The sequence below is a fragment of the Scomber scombrus genome, chromosome 23, assembly GCF_963691925.1.
Source record: "Scomber scombrus chromosome 23, fScoSco1.1, whole genome shotgun sequence".
In the NCBI taxonomy this organism is placed as follows: Eukaryota; Metazoa; Chordata; class Actinopteri; order Scombriformes; family Scombridae; genus Scomber; species Scomber scombrus.
This window is the reverse complement of record NC_084992.1, coordinates 8,183,551-8,197,601: the sequence shown is the minus strand read 5'-3', so window position 1 is coordinate 8,197,601 and position 14,051 is coordinate 8,183,551. Positions and strand designations below refer to the sequence as shown.

At 40.6% G+C, this 14,051-nt stretch overlaps 1 protein-coding gene across 1 annotated transcript in view; it reads left to right on the top strand.

Moving 5' to 3' along the window:
• The first annotated feature begins 265 nt into the window (after nt 1-265).
• arhgef40 (Rho guanine nucleotide exchange factor (GEF) 40) overlaps nt 266-14,051 on the top strand; it is a 38,693-nt gene continuing 24,907 nt past the window's right edge. Inside the window, exons 1-4 of the mRNA XM_062444647.1 lie at nt 266-320; nt 9,078-9,167; nt 9,981-10,088; nt 13,383-13,668. Of these exons, the coding sequence (XP_062300631.1) occupies nt 318-320; nt 9,078-9,167; nt 9,981-10,088; nt 13,383-13,668 (487 nt within the window). The 5' untranslated portion in view covers nt 266-317. The remainder of the gene's footprint in view (nt 321-9,077; nt 9,168-9,980; nt 10,089-13,382; nt 13,669-14,051) is intronic.

Sequence of the window (14,051 nt, the reverse complement as noted above, 5' to 3'; positions counted from 1 at the left end):
GAGGAGGAGGAGGAGGAGAGGGAGGTGGGAGTGCGTGGGACTGCCGGGCAGACGGAGAAAGGGGGGTGGTTGGGTAGGTGGGGGGGTGGATTTCAAGCTTGGACATTCCCAGCCTGGGAAATACAGCGCAGAGAGTGTAAGGCCGGGGGAGAGAGACGGACTGTTTTTACGCACTGAATTCAACTAAAGGAAATTACGGTGGCTGTGAAATAAGACTTTGGTAATAACTGAAGGGAGAAAGTTTTTGCGGAGAATGCGGAGAGGAAGCGAATCCAGGAAAGGAGCTGAGGACTATGTAGGAATTCCCGACTGAAGTCATGGTAAGTCCCCTGTTTTTTAAGCCATGGGAAGTCCAGGATTGTCCGGGAAATGTTTTTTAAAAAAAATCATCTTCTAGATAAAGAAGAGAGTCTGTTATTGTTCAGGCTTTAGCCATGCATCCCAAAAATATTCCCAAACTCCTTCAAAGTACTAAAAGTGCACGTGCCATTATTACAATTTTTTTAAGTCCTATGTTAGGATGTTATCATTGGATTTCATGTTTTTGACTTAAGGTAACTTGACATTTTAAAGTTTTTCCTTATGAATTCAGTTACAGATTTCAATGTAGGATACTTTCATATTTTACAAACATCCAGGCAGCCATATGTGCTTTCAAAACTTGAAATAGCATTTCTTCTATGTATCTTTTCATCACTTCTCACGGAGGCATGCATTGGAAGATAAGTCAGCAGTTCATTTAATAGCTTGCAAAGTTGTCAAATCCCAGTGGCAGCAAGTTATAATGACATGATTTAAGTTGTGCGACGTTGGATGTTTTTTGTGGTCGACTTGTAGAGGGAATTAGGGGCTCCAAGAAAGAGAATAAACCCTCTGTTGCATCTCTGGGGATTTTGTTTACCATCTCCACCCACACATGGTGTGATCAGTGACATACAGAGACGCAGAGACAGAAAGATGAGTCAGGCAGACAGGCAGGCACATCCACACATACAGTATAAGGAGGTAAATTAAATTAAGAAAGAAAGGAATTAACAAAAAAAAAGATTTAGATCATGTTCCCGCTCCTGTAGGGTGGAGCAGTTTGGCAGAGAGAGGAAGTGAAAAAAAAAGTAGAGAGAAAGGGAGAGCTGGAGAGGGAAAGAGCGGAATAAAAGAGGAGGGTAGGGTTACTTTTTATTTTAGGAGACTTGGATGGGAGCAGCAGTGGTTTCAGTGATGCCGCATTTTCCACATTGGACCTGGGAGAAAAGGGGGGGAGAGGGAGAGAGAGAAATATAAAGAGAGAAAGAGGAACAAGGCATGGCATGGACTTCAGGGCAGGAAGAACATGTGCAGTACCAATTCATCCTCCTCAGTAGCCAATTGGGAAAGTTTAGGATGGAAAACAGCAACAGATGTACACACAAACCGCATAAAATCACAACAAAATCACACAGCAGTGTTCAAATTCTTTCACTGTTACATCAAGCTCATTAGAGTGACTGCATCAGCTGTTTTCGTGAACAATCATTTGCCCAGTACATAAAAACACTGCAAGAGGAACGAATTCAATCACACATACTCGCTCAGGGACAAACATGGCTGCTAACACATGCACATAGGTGTTAAAATGCATCAGCAAACAGTTATGCACACACGCACACACACACACACACAACTGGACACTATTGCCAAGAATATGTGGCAGAGGGTATTTCCATTGCCTCTGTCTGTCTGTCTGATTTTGAAACTCAAATGGCATGTACCAGTCCTCGAGTCTGGCAAGATTATCTTTTTTAAAAGTCTTGTGAAAGTTAACAAACGATCCTCTGTGTTTGTATTAATCTACTTGGAGTACCAGGCGGGTGGAGATAACAGCACTAAAACACTCCAGACGGGGTCAGCTATGTTGTCAATCACAGGAATCTTTCTTTAACTGAGTTTCCTGTGATTGTCGAGACACTCTGACACATACAGTGCAGGCAGAAAAAGGATGGCCACTTTTCAACGCTGCACTCTGTTGCATGTTGGCATCGAATAAGCGTCTTTATTAGGAATCCAAGAGGCTTCTGAGTTCATTTTAAATTGGCATTTCAACATAACTTCTATCGTACTTTGTTGTAAAAATACAGAATATATAGAAAATGTGATCAAGAAACTAAAGGATAAATCTAGTTTTTTATAATGTAGGACTTTGTTTTTGTAGTTTTGGCCATTGTTTCTATCAATAATAAGGACAATGTACTCACCAAGTTAATTGCTGAGAAATGGAAAGATGCCAACCTCCTCTGACCGAGCCAGCTAACTTCCTGCAGTCTTTCCAAAGAAATGGATGGCATAGATGTATCCAATGATACGGCTGTTACAGATATCTCTGATGTTGGCATGGATTAAATCCTGACTATGCATTTTGGTGTGCTTGTTACGCTCAAAAAATGTATTCTGCCTTTTACCTTCTGAAATGATTGTATGTAGGAAAAGGTATTTTTGCATCACGTGATCCTGCAATGCCTAGTGTAACCACTAGGTCAAAATTGCAGCCCTGCAGCATTTGGGCTTGCAGCCTCCAGAACAAATTCCTGGTTCAATTTTCAGCCACCAAACTTACCGTAGTTGTGCGCACATAGTTTTTCTGTTCAAGTAAGGATTATTACTGGCTTTTAAGGTGTGATTACTTTCAATTTTAATACCAAATTAAGTAGTTTTGATCTCTTTGATTTTGCTTTTGTCATTTGATTGTCAGTTAACCCCTCCTGTTTCTTGCCCAAACAAACTTCAGGGTTGCGATGTGTTCTTGAATATTAGCAGTTATGTTGGTGAGTTCAACGGTACTACAGCAGATACAGGGGAACATAAGTATTCCTTTTACGTTGTGTTTAACTCCTGTATTGACTCTACTTTTTAGCTCCGTTTTGGTCTCCACCAGCTCTTGAGGGAAATATATGGTTCTTAAGCTGTTAAATGCTCCATTATGTCTACCAGCTAGTAACTAAGTTTTTAAGAGCTTTGTTGCTGCAAAAGCTGCCTGCTGAGACCGAAAGCAGTGTAGATAAGAACAGCAGGAGTGAACCAAAACAGTAAAGTTGTGATTCATTGACAACATAGAAATATTGAATATAGCTGCTGTAAAGCTACTTTTTTACATTAGGAAAATTCAGTCACCAAAAACACCAGTTACACCACCAAATGTGTCAAAATGCCACACTCCGTCTCATTTCTCATGATACACTTCTTGTACCTTGCATACTATTCAAATAAGAAACAATGAATGGATGACGTTTTGTGTGAGATCTCATCTGGTGTGAAACTTGCTTAAATCCGTAAAACATCCAGGCAAGCTGTTTGACCTACTGTATGTCAAGTTAGATTATACAGGAAGATTTAGGAAAGGAAATCAGTTTCAGGGCTCTCCTCTTTCCTCATCCTCTGTTTTCCCTTTCTCTGTCTGCTTCTTTATCCCTGTCTCCTCTCCATACCTCCCCGCTTCTTTTTTTCTGATCCCTCTTTCTCTGTTGCATTCTTTCTCTTTTTTTTTTTATACAAATCATGTCATCTTCTATCAGCCCCCCAACCCACCCTTCTCCTGGCTTCTTTCTGCTCTATCTCCCTTCCTCTCTTTCTCTGTCCTTCGCATACTGTAGGGGTCTACATCTGGTTTCTATCATGGTTGGTGCTGCTCTTGTTTCCCATCGATCTCTCCCACTGGTCAGCCTCCTCCTCCTCTGTCTTTTCTTTTTTCCTCTTTCGGTCTAAGCCCTCCCTCTCTCTCTCAATGTCTCTCTGTCACTTTGTCTCTCTTCAGACAACTCAATCAGTTTTTCATTTCACTCATGCGTCAATAAGCTGGATTGGCTTGAAAGACAATCCAAGTGCTATATACAGTATTTTACAAAGCCACTTGAGTTTCCACTTTTTTGCTTTGTCTCCCTCTCTCTGTCTTTGATTACCTTTCTCTCCTTTCTCTTCTTTTCTGGACTGACACTGTCTCTATTTTGCTCTGCGTCAAGCATCTGTTTTGGACGACTACCGCTGCCTCTTCCGTTTCAGCTTGGGGAGAAAGACAGGAAGTCTGACGCAAAAATGACAAACCTTTATTCCGTACAGTCTGTCCATATTCAGCACACAAAAAAGAGGATGCACACTCATGCTTACCGCCCCTCACCGACACACTACTGTAGGTGCTACATGAACACACACACTTTTCCGGAGACACACACTATTGACTGTAAATAACAGTGGAAAAGTGAGTGTGACAGTGTTGACATTGTTTGGTGCCAGAGCATTTAGCAGATATAAACTGTGGTGAACCTGACGCTTTGTCGATCTGTAAATAAGTGAACAAAAACAACATGAAACAATTTAGAGTCACATGGGAGCTTGAAGTTAGTTGTTATATTCTTCATTAAGTATGACAAAAGAAACAAAAAAATGGTTCACCTAGTACTTTTTGACCAGAACTTTCAACCACATCTCACAGTCCTCCTCAGCAGATGGAGTTTGCTCGGTTGTCATCATGCAACCCAAATATGGAACTTCAGTTACACAGTGACTTTTAAGGAGTCCCCCTCCACTCAAAAATCTGTTTTTGTTCTTGTGCCTTTGCTTGGGTGTTTGAGCTTCACTGTGCAGAACGATGCATGTGCAGAGTTTGGCACCAGAGGATTGTTTTCACATTCATCTGCTGAAAGTGGAAAGTTTCACTCACTGAAAATCCAAGTCTAAGGCGTGTACTTAGGGGTATGATTTGTGACATCACAACTAGTTTGGGAGCCAATAGTGGTCCAGTATGCAGCTTACACAAGCGTGATGTGGAAACTTGACACTGACAATGAACTTTTTTTTAGGAGACATCTTGTGACCAACAGTTATACTTTTGAAATTTTAACAAGGTAGTTGAAAACTCAGATCAGGCACAATTTATTACTCCAAACAAAGGATTTTTATTTATGTCTTAAAACATCAGTGGAGCGGATAAAAAAACAACAACATGATTTTACCATGTACTTGGTAAATTCTAAAAACTGTACAATGACACTGTATTGAACCTCTTTTCACACCCCAAATATTTTGTTTGTACTATTTTATATACATTTAACCCATATAGTAAAAGATATAATTTTAGTCTGAGCAGTAATTTCCCTTCTGCAGAAAATGAGGATGTTCACTTTGCTCCAGAATGGTGACATGTGTTGCAAAAAACATTCATTAGTAAGATCATCACTCAAAAACAAGTCTATTTATTAAGTAGGAATAGTCACATGCACTTTTGTGGTGAAGGCTCTAATTCTAAAATAATCTGACATGTTTCCTGTCAGGCTCCCAACTGAGGTCTGTCCCTCATGATCTTTCTAGTTTGGTTGTCTTTGGAAATCACATGTGTACAGTTAGTTCTCAAAAAGAATGCAAATAATGCTGGTAGCATTTGCTGGGAACTGTAAGAGTAATGCAAAACCTTGATTCCAGATGCATTGCATTATATTACATACGTTCCGATGCTTTTGTCCAAAGTGACTTACTTCAAGTAAGATATGTGAGTGCATTAGCATTAAGAGTTCGATTGAAGAGTAAGTGGATTATACCTATGGTCCCTTAAAGAGGAGGCACCGGGCTTTTCATGAAAGTTTCCTTCTGTCTTGGACTCTGAAATGTAACTTAGTTTACAAATTTAATCAGGGCTTTGTTTCATGTGCATGCATGGGTCTGTGAATTGCATTAGATGTACTGTTACTTTGAACTAGGTTATAGGTTAGATGGGAGTAAAGTATAGCTACATAAATCATCTTGATCTGATACCCCGACTAAACATATGACATAGCAGTAGTAATCTTACAGGATTTTGTAGGTTGGTAGAAAAGCATCATCACTCTTTTCCTCTGGATTAGACATCAGTCAGAGTATATTTTGCTGCCAGTCTGAAGTTACATTCTTTGGATATTATCACTGGTGTATCCTGTTGAAAACTGTGTATACAGGCATGCATACACAAAGAGAGTCAATGTTGAATGAAAAAAGGGTAAAAGGTTCTGGTGGCATAGAATTGTTCATCACACGTCCAAACCAAATATTGTTGCAGGCAAGCTAGCTTGACACTAAGTAAGCGACAATGATTTTAGCTCGTCTGCCAGTCTCAATATCAACAAAAGACTTGGTATAAAATTGTAGCTAATGTGTGTAAAATGTGGTTTCAGATAAGCTCTCCAATCTTGAGTGGCCCATTTGTACCAATGCTTAAGTAATGAAGCTCAGTGAATGGTACATTGTTGTCTGTTTGCTTTCTGACACAAACCTCATATTTGATCCTGAGAAGCTCTATTGAGTCAGATGAGCTCAGATTTCTGCGTTCCCATTCAACTTGATTCTCTTGAAAGTATGGAAGCTCTGCAAAACAGGCAGAGCCCAGTAGAGCACAATCTTAGGTACATACAACAACGTGTTTTGTCTTGAGTAAACATTTATACATTAAAATGACACCACTGTCAGATCAGCAATAAGTGTTAGCATTTAATTAGTGTCATATTGAATTAACGCAAGTCTTGGGGGATGCTTTAAAAAGGTTTTAGTCTAAGAGGAAGCTCCTGCTGGCTTGTCTTGCAATCCCCCGAACCCCCCACTGTGCTTTTTACTAGACTAAATATGTTCTGTCAGTGAGCCAGAAGGCAGTTTGAGCCTCTTTTACAACCACTACACCTAGTACAACACACTCTCCGACTGATGTTTACCATAATCTATGCACTGAGACACCTCCTCCTGTATACAGGATGTACAGTATGTCTTCTTTACACAGACTTTAATATAACCGGCTTGAAATCCTTTTTCAAATATTGCAAGATTTGTGTTGCGTTTAATTTAGAGAGCACTGTTGGAGACTTTAATACATGAGTTAGAAACATCTCCAATACAGCATTATGCTATAACACGTCTGCTTCAATTGTCTGTTTTTACTTAGTTATCACAACTTATTTAATTTAGTCTTTGTCTTAAATAAATAAGAGCACATCTTCAAATATGGTGGCTTAATCAAACATGTTTCCATGGTGCATGAAGTGCACCCACACTTTTTTTGTATTGTTTCAATGTAACGACTTTTCAAAAAGTTAACTGCTCAGAAACTATAGGTGGCAGAACTTTTATTTATTTTTAAGATAATAAGGAATTACTCTTTTGTCCTTTTAAGATAAGCATTTTACAGACTGTGTGGCTGCCAAAAACATCTAGTGTTTTTGTTCACTGAAACCCAGTAGACTAAGATGACCATTGAGTTTCTCTGCTTCATGTGTCATGTGTTCAGTAACATTTATGCAGGATTTGATTTTTGTTCCCTCCAATTTGCCATATACCTCCCAACCAAAGTTTAAAAAAAATCTTCAGGATTTTGAGCCCAATGTTGTTGTTGCCATAACGACTAAAGTTTGAAAGTTGAAAAAAATTGCTTTGCAGCCAAGAGATTGGATAAGGACACAAGATGGATCATCTCCTGTGAATGACCCTGAGCTACTTCAGCAGAGCAGGTCTCCAGCCAGAGTTATACTGTAGATCTGATGTGACTTTTTTAAGCGGTCTGTCTTGTTAATAAGTCTCACACTTTCCTGTTTGGTTCTCAACTCTCCATTCAGAAAGCGACCTCCAGTGGCCCCTTTTTTTTGTTATTTTACTTTATTTTGCTTGTTCTCATCAGTTCCTAAATTTCCATTTTCTCCTTCTTTCTGTCATGCTTTGGTAAAATAACAATTCTTGACATTTGTCTTAAACTTCATTTGAATTAATTTTATTAGGACATTTCAGACTAGGTTGCGTAAGTTTGTCTCAGAAAAACTACAAATACTTTCCTGTTTTTGGTACTCATTCTATCATCCTTTGTGGCTAACCCCTAGCCCCCTCTGTACATATAAACAAACCTCAAAAATAATTCTTAAATTCTGTTGAACCTAGGTCTTCTTCCACAAACCTCTCACACCACCACCAGCTCATTCCCTCCTGGCCTCCCTCGCTAGCCGCTCTTCTCTTTTTCCGTACACTCTGTTCTACCCATTCTGGGTTCTCTCCCATGGCTTTCTATCCATCCCCTCGGTTGTTGTAGTTATTCAGCATAATATGCCGACTGTTGAAGAGAATCTCAACATAATTGTTGTCAGATGACATTCATAGAGTCGGATGGAGGTGAAACAAAGAAAGTTGGGTATGAAAAAAAGAGACGAGGAAAGAAAGAGCAACTACAGGGATAAAAAAAAAACTGAGAGGAGAAGCAGATGGTAGGTTTAAGAGGAAGTGTGGAGGGAGGCAGAGAGAAAGAGAGAGGTTAGGAAAGAGAGAGAAAAAGTTGCAGGTTGCCATGCCAACAGGCCATGTAGAAAAATAAACACTATGTGTTACGTGCCCTGCTCTGTCACCCTCCAACTCACAAGCTGGCCCTGTTATGACGTGCGTGTGTGTGTGCGTGCGTGCGTGCGTGCGTGCGTGCGTGCGTGCGTGTGTGTGTGTGTGTGTGTGTGTGTGTGTGTGTGTGTGTGTGTGCATGCGTGTGTGAGTGTGTGTAAATGTGCATACGTTTTTTGCACATGCATGTATGGTATGTGTGTGCATGTGTGTGAATGTGCATACGTCTGCACATGCATGTATGGTATGTATGTATGTGTGTGTGTGTGTGTGTATGTGTGTGTGTGTGTGTGTGTGTGTGTGTGTGTGTGTGTGTGTAAATGTTCATACGTTTTTTGCACATGCATGTATGGTATGTGTGTATGTATGTATGTATGTGTGTGTGTGTGTGTGTGTGTGTGTGTGTGTGTGTGTGTGTATGTGTGTGTGTGTGTGTCTTCGTGCGTGCGTGTGTGTGTGTGTGTGTGTGTGTGTATTAGTGTGTAGTTTCACTCTTTTGTTCTGGGGGTTTTTACATTCACTGGCCCTTAGAGGAAATGTTTGACACTCCCCAGACTTTAGAACAGGAAGTTGAAAGTAGAGTATGTGTGTATATTTGTGTGTGTGTATGTGTGTCAACAAGAGGCGAGACAAGCCGGCTGTTAAACACAAACACAGACATTAGAGTTGACTCACTGTCCATTTATGGATTAACCCTTTGTTACCATCTTTGTCTCTTTCAGGGTTCGGAGGCAATGGAGGATTGCGTGCAGGGGGCGCTCTCATCTCTTTATCCTCCCTTTGAGAGCACGGCGCCGCCCCTCCTCTCCCAGGTAGATCTCACAAGCACACACGCCTTAATTCCGGCCTTTACAGTAATAAACATGGGTATATAAATGATGCAGATTCAATTAAATGATAAGGATGTTGAGAGTGGGGAAGTTGATGTTCTGTGCAGATAGAATGGCCTTCTCCTGATATAAACTACTGCTAGAAGCCAACACAAACAAAATCTAGCCATCTGGTCAATTATAGCCAAACTCTACTCCTCTAACCAGGATTTTGACATGACGTGTACTGCCAAACATGTTCACTGTTTTCAAGTTTTGAACTTTTATTGTAGGAGTGGTCAGCTGGATAAAAATATCATATCTCCAGCTTGGCATCACAAATGCTAAAGTCATATCTGTTATCATGTGAAATCCTCATATTTTTCTTTAAGCATGGTTTCAACAATTACCCCTGCTATGTTAAGTAATGAAAGTTTTTTAATTGGTTTGTTCCAAGTTGCCATGTAGCTCCCATTCATAATCCTTTGCTGCCAGGGAAAAATAAAGCTGCCTGATGAAATAATATGGATCAAGTGAAGCAGCCTTTGTGATTTTCGTGTTTTGAATTTCTGATTACATGCTGTCTGAGTCGAGGAAATTCTTCCACTCTTGGGCAAACGAAACCCTTCCGAAATCCATTGGACACAGTCGAGAATGCAAGGCGGTGGAGCTTAAACAAAGACTGCTCTTACTTCATGAGAAGCTGATAATATGAAGAAGAAAGGTTTTCACAGTCAGAGCAATGATTTATGAAGTCTGCAACATTTCGTTTCGTGCTAATCATATCCCCCCCCCCCCTTCTACGTATTTGTCCAGGTCTTCTCTGTCCTGGAGTCGACCTATCAACATGACAGTCTTCGCTACCTCTTGGACTACTTTGTTCCTGCCAAGCACCTCCTGCACAAACTCCAGCAGCATGCCTGTGTGAGTTCCAAACTGCAAACACTGTAGATGAGAACACACACAGAGCTGTATAATCAGAGCAGGTTCATCTGTCAAATGCAAGAGGTGTAGAGTGAGAAATGTACCAGCTGTTAGTGCTTTGATTCTAATTAATGAATGTTAATCTTTTGGAGAAAATGGCCCATCAGGTCAGTGTGTGTGTGTACTGACAGCTGTTTTTAAGTATATGGGACAGTCAAGAGATTGAAGGAAAGTCACAAGTCTTAATAAGGCTTCACTTGTTTTTAAGTCTTTTGGGGAAAGACAGAGTCGACTGAAAAATCCAAAGCAAGTCTCTATTTATGTCAAAGTTACGTTTGTGTTTTAGCTTTCTGAGGCAAGTTCAAGTCAGTCAAAACAAGTCTTAAGTCAAGCCTCTAGTTCTGATGGAAAAGTTTCAAGTCTTTATAAGGCTTTAGATGTTAAGTCTCTTTGGGAAACATCAAGTCAACTGATACATCAAAGCCATATGAGGTCTTAAGTCTTCACAAGGCTTCACTTGTTTCTGTTTTGGGTAAAATCCAAGGCCAGTCTCATGTGTCATTAAAGCAATTCTCAAGTCACATTTCAAGTCAACTGAGAGTCTTCAGTCATCTCTCAAGTTCTAAATGACAAGTCTAAATGAGTCTTCATGAAAGTTTCACATGTTTTAAAGTGTTTTAGGGGCGATTTCAAGTCAAGTCTCAAGTCAATTGAAACAAAGTCATAAATCAAGTCTCAAGTCCTAAAGGACAAGAAGGCTTCATAAGGCTTGACTTCTTATTCAGTATTTTGAGGGCAAGTCCAAGTCAAGTCTTGAGTTTGTAACACAGGTCTTCATTGACAAATTACAAGTCATTAACTTCTGTGATTGCTGACCATTAAAATGTTTCTGAAATTTCTCTTTCAAAGCTGTTTTAATAGTGTTGTATTTAGAAAGCTAAGACAGAGTTGATTCAAAACACTACCAGTATAATTAAAGTAAGTAAAGTAAGTTCTGACATACATGTTTCCACTTTCAAATATCAAGTCAAGTAAAATCTTAAGGTAGTCAAAACTTAAGTAAGTAAAGTCCCTCAGCGCAGGCAAGTCCAAGTCAATCTCAAGTCCCTTTAAGTCTCAGCTATGTACATTGTTGACACCAGTGCAGAACCACATTATGAATTTAATGAGTGTCACAGTACCTGGTGGCATGAAGACCCCAGTGCAAAGAGAGTTCATGGCACGCATAATTTGACACATGCGTGACCCTATAACATTTACTAACTTCACTGTGGAGGGTCGAGTCAGCTCTAAAACACTCGCTGAACAGTTAAATTAGCGAAAGTGGCTGGTGAAATTTGAGATTTACCAGCCGCTGTGACCTGCAGAGGTAGTTTCCTGCCTTGGAAGCTCCACTGAAAAGACAGAGAGGCGTGAAATACAGTGAAGTGAAGCATAAGTAAAGGATTACTGGTTGTTAAGCACAAGCACAAAAACAAATATATGGAAATAGTATCATAGGATACACTATGCAAACACTGTGCAATCATTCAACTTCCACTTTGTATCCTCACATCAGTCTCTCGCACTTTCTGCTTTCCACACACACACAACTAAGATGCAACATGTGCGTAAATCAAAGCTTGGTGGTTTACACTGAACAACATTCCTTTTATTTTACTTTCCGTTAGACAAAGATAAACAACACACGCTGTTTAGCACAAGCTGGCAGGCTTAGAACTGTCTCATATTTCCCTCTTCAGTTTTCCTAGACTTACACACACACACACACACATGCACATGCATTGTGAGCAAACTATGTTTTCATTGTCGTTGAGTGGAGCTGCCTGGGACGGGAGTTAGACTGTGAGTCATGATGTTAATTCCTTCCATATGTGAGTGTGTTACTGCTGTGAGAGAAAGCGAGAGTGAGTAACAGAGAAGCGGTTGGAGTGGAATGGAAGGAGAAAATGAACATGGCTTTCATTCACCGTGCTTGCATGTGCGTGTGTGTGTGTGTCCGAAAAAAGAGAAGATGCTGGAAGTCGCAGACTATAGTAGGCTGATTGAGGAATGGTTGAGAAATGGGAGGTGGTGAAGAAGGAGCAAACACTGGGGTACATTGAGGAAGAAGTAGGAGGAGGCGCTGGAGGGGGGTGGGGGGTGGCGGGGGGTTGGAGGAGACAGAGAGTTACAGAATGTGGGCTGATTCAAAACAGACAAACTTTTTAAAAGAGCAAAAGTCAAGCATGCTTTTTAATGCAAATATTCACCCTGACAGATATCAGAATGAAACTTTGCCACTTTGCAAGAGAACAGACACGCAAACAGACAGGAGAGAGGCATGAAGGGAAAGAAATTGAATAAGGGGCAGGGAGTTAGAGAAGAGAAGATGGAAGAGAGGTCGAATCAGGAATATAATTCGATCACGTCTCGTGAGTCTGGAGGGTATGTAGGGGGGAGGGAGCAGCCTTGTGTCAGTCGATTAGATGTGACTGGGAACAGCAGAGAGAGGTTCTGGGTGAGTTTCATACCTCAGACTATGAAAGAGAGAGAGAGAGGGTATTAGACACAACACAAGATTGATTTAGGTTGGAATAGTATTTGGATGAAGGTGTATTTTCCTACAGTAGATTAATGGTGCATACGCTCACACTGGGGGCCTTCTCTCCTCTAAAACGAGCTCTACTACTCCTTATAGGAATTTCTATATTTAGAACCGTGTTGTTTAGTGTGAATGATTTAGATTGATTTCCTCAGTTTTGCAGAGCTTATGAAATGGTGGAATGCTTTCACAGTGGCTGGCTGTTGTGAAGAGCTGGCCATCTGCATGTTTCTGTGTGACTCGCATTGACTCTGCAGCTATCTAGATTTTTCTCACTGTGTAATGCTAGCTAAGCAGTTTTACACTTTGAAAACACTGTATGAGTCACATGTCATGACATTTCGGCAAGTTGGCAAGAGATTTTGAATACTGTTGACTGATGTGGTATCAGTTCTAGAAACTCAACTCATCTGAATACCGCAGCCAAACACAAACATGCAGGAGGGATCCAACTGGCTCATGCAGGCTCCGGTTTTCTGAATGGTAGGGCCAGATTGTGTGTGAGCATTAAATAACTTTTGGCAAGAGGGGACTCTGAAAGGCAAGATTTCAAAAGGGCAGTGATTACACAACACAAGAGGTACAGAGAGAACACTTGACACATGAGATTTAATTTAAATGCAGATGTGGATAGTTGTGTTACTTATACATCTAATACACTTTCTGCCTCTCTTTTTCTTTTTCTACTCTTTTTCTACATTGCATTTCAGTCTCAGTACCTGGGCTGCCTGTTTCTGCATTCCGGCTGGCCTCTGTGTCTTGGCGAAAAAGTGGTTGTCCAGCTCTCCACACTAGACTGGAGGCTCTTGCGCAGTAATGACTTCTACCTGCAGGTGGTGCCCTTCTCTACACGCTGTCCTCGACTAGCCCTAAAATGTTTAGCCCCTGGGGGACGCACTGTCCAAGAAATCTTGGTACCTGAGTCCCAGCACCCTCTTGTGTTCACCACTGAGTGGCTGCATAGTGTCAACAAAGAGCGGGGCCACAAGAGAGAAGGTAAGGCCCTGTACTTCCGTCAAAATGTTTTGTTCCTTTTAAACACCGTTATTTAAAAGGTTAAAAGTCAGGATATGGTCTGTGAGGTTAATATAATCCAGGATTATGTCTATTGTAAGGTTTTTCAGTGAAAAGTGGTTAAAGCCTTCCAGCTTGAACTGTGAAGAAGACTACAGGGAAAACAGATGTGGTCATGGCTAGAGGAGACAAGTTTATAAGCAAGGGATGGCATGTGGAAGGACAACAAGAAATGGGAGTGATATATTGTGTCAGAGGGTGGTGACAAAAACCAAAGGATGAGCTAACAAATTTCAAACTGAAAACATTTGTTTTCCATCTAGCTTAAGTTGGTGTCTTCATTTTTAAGTTGAGTAACTTGACAT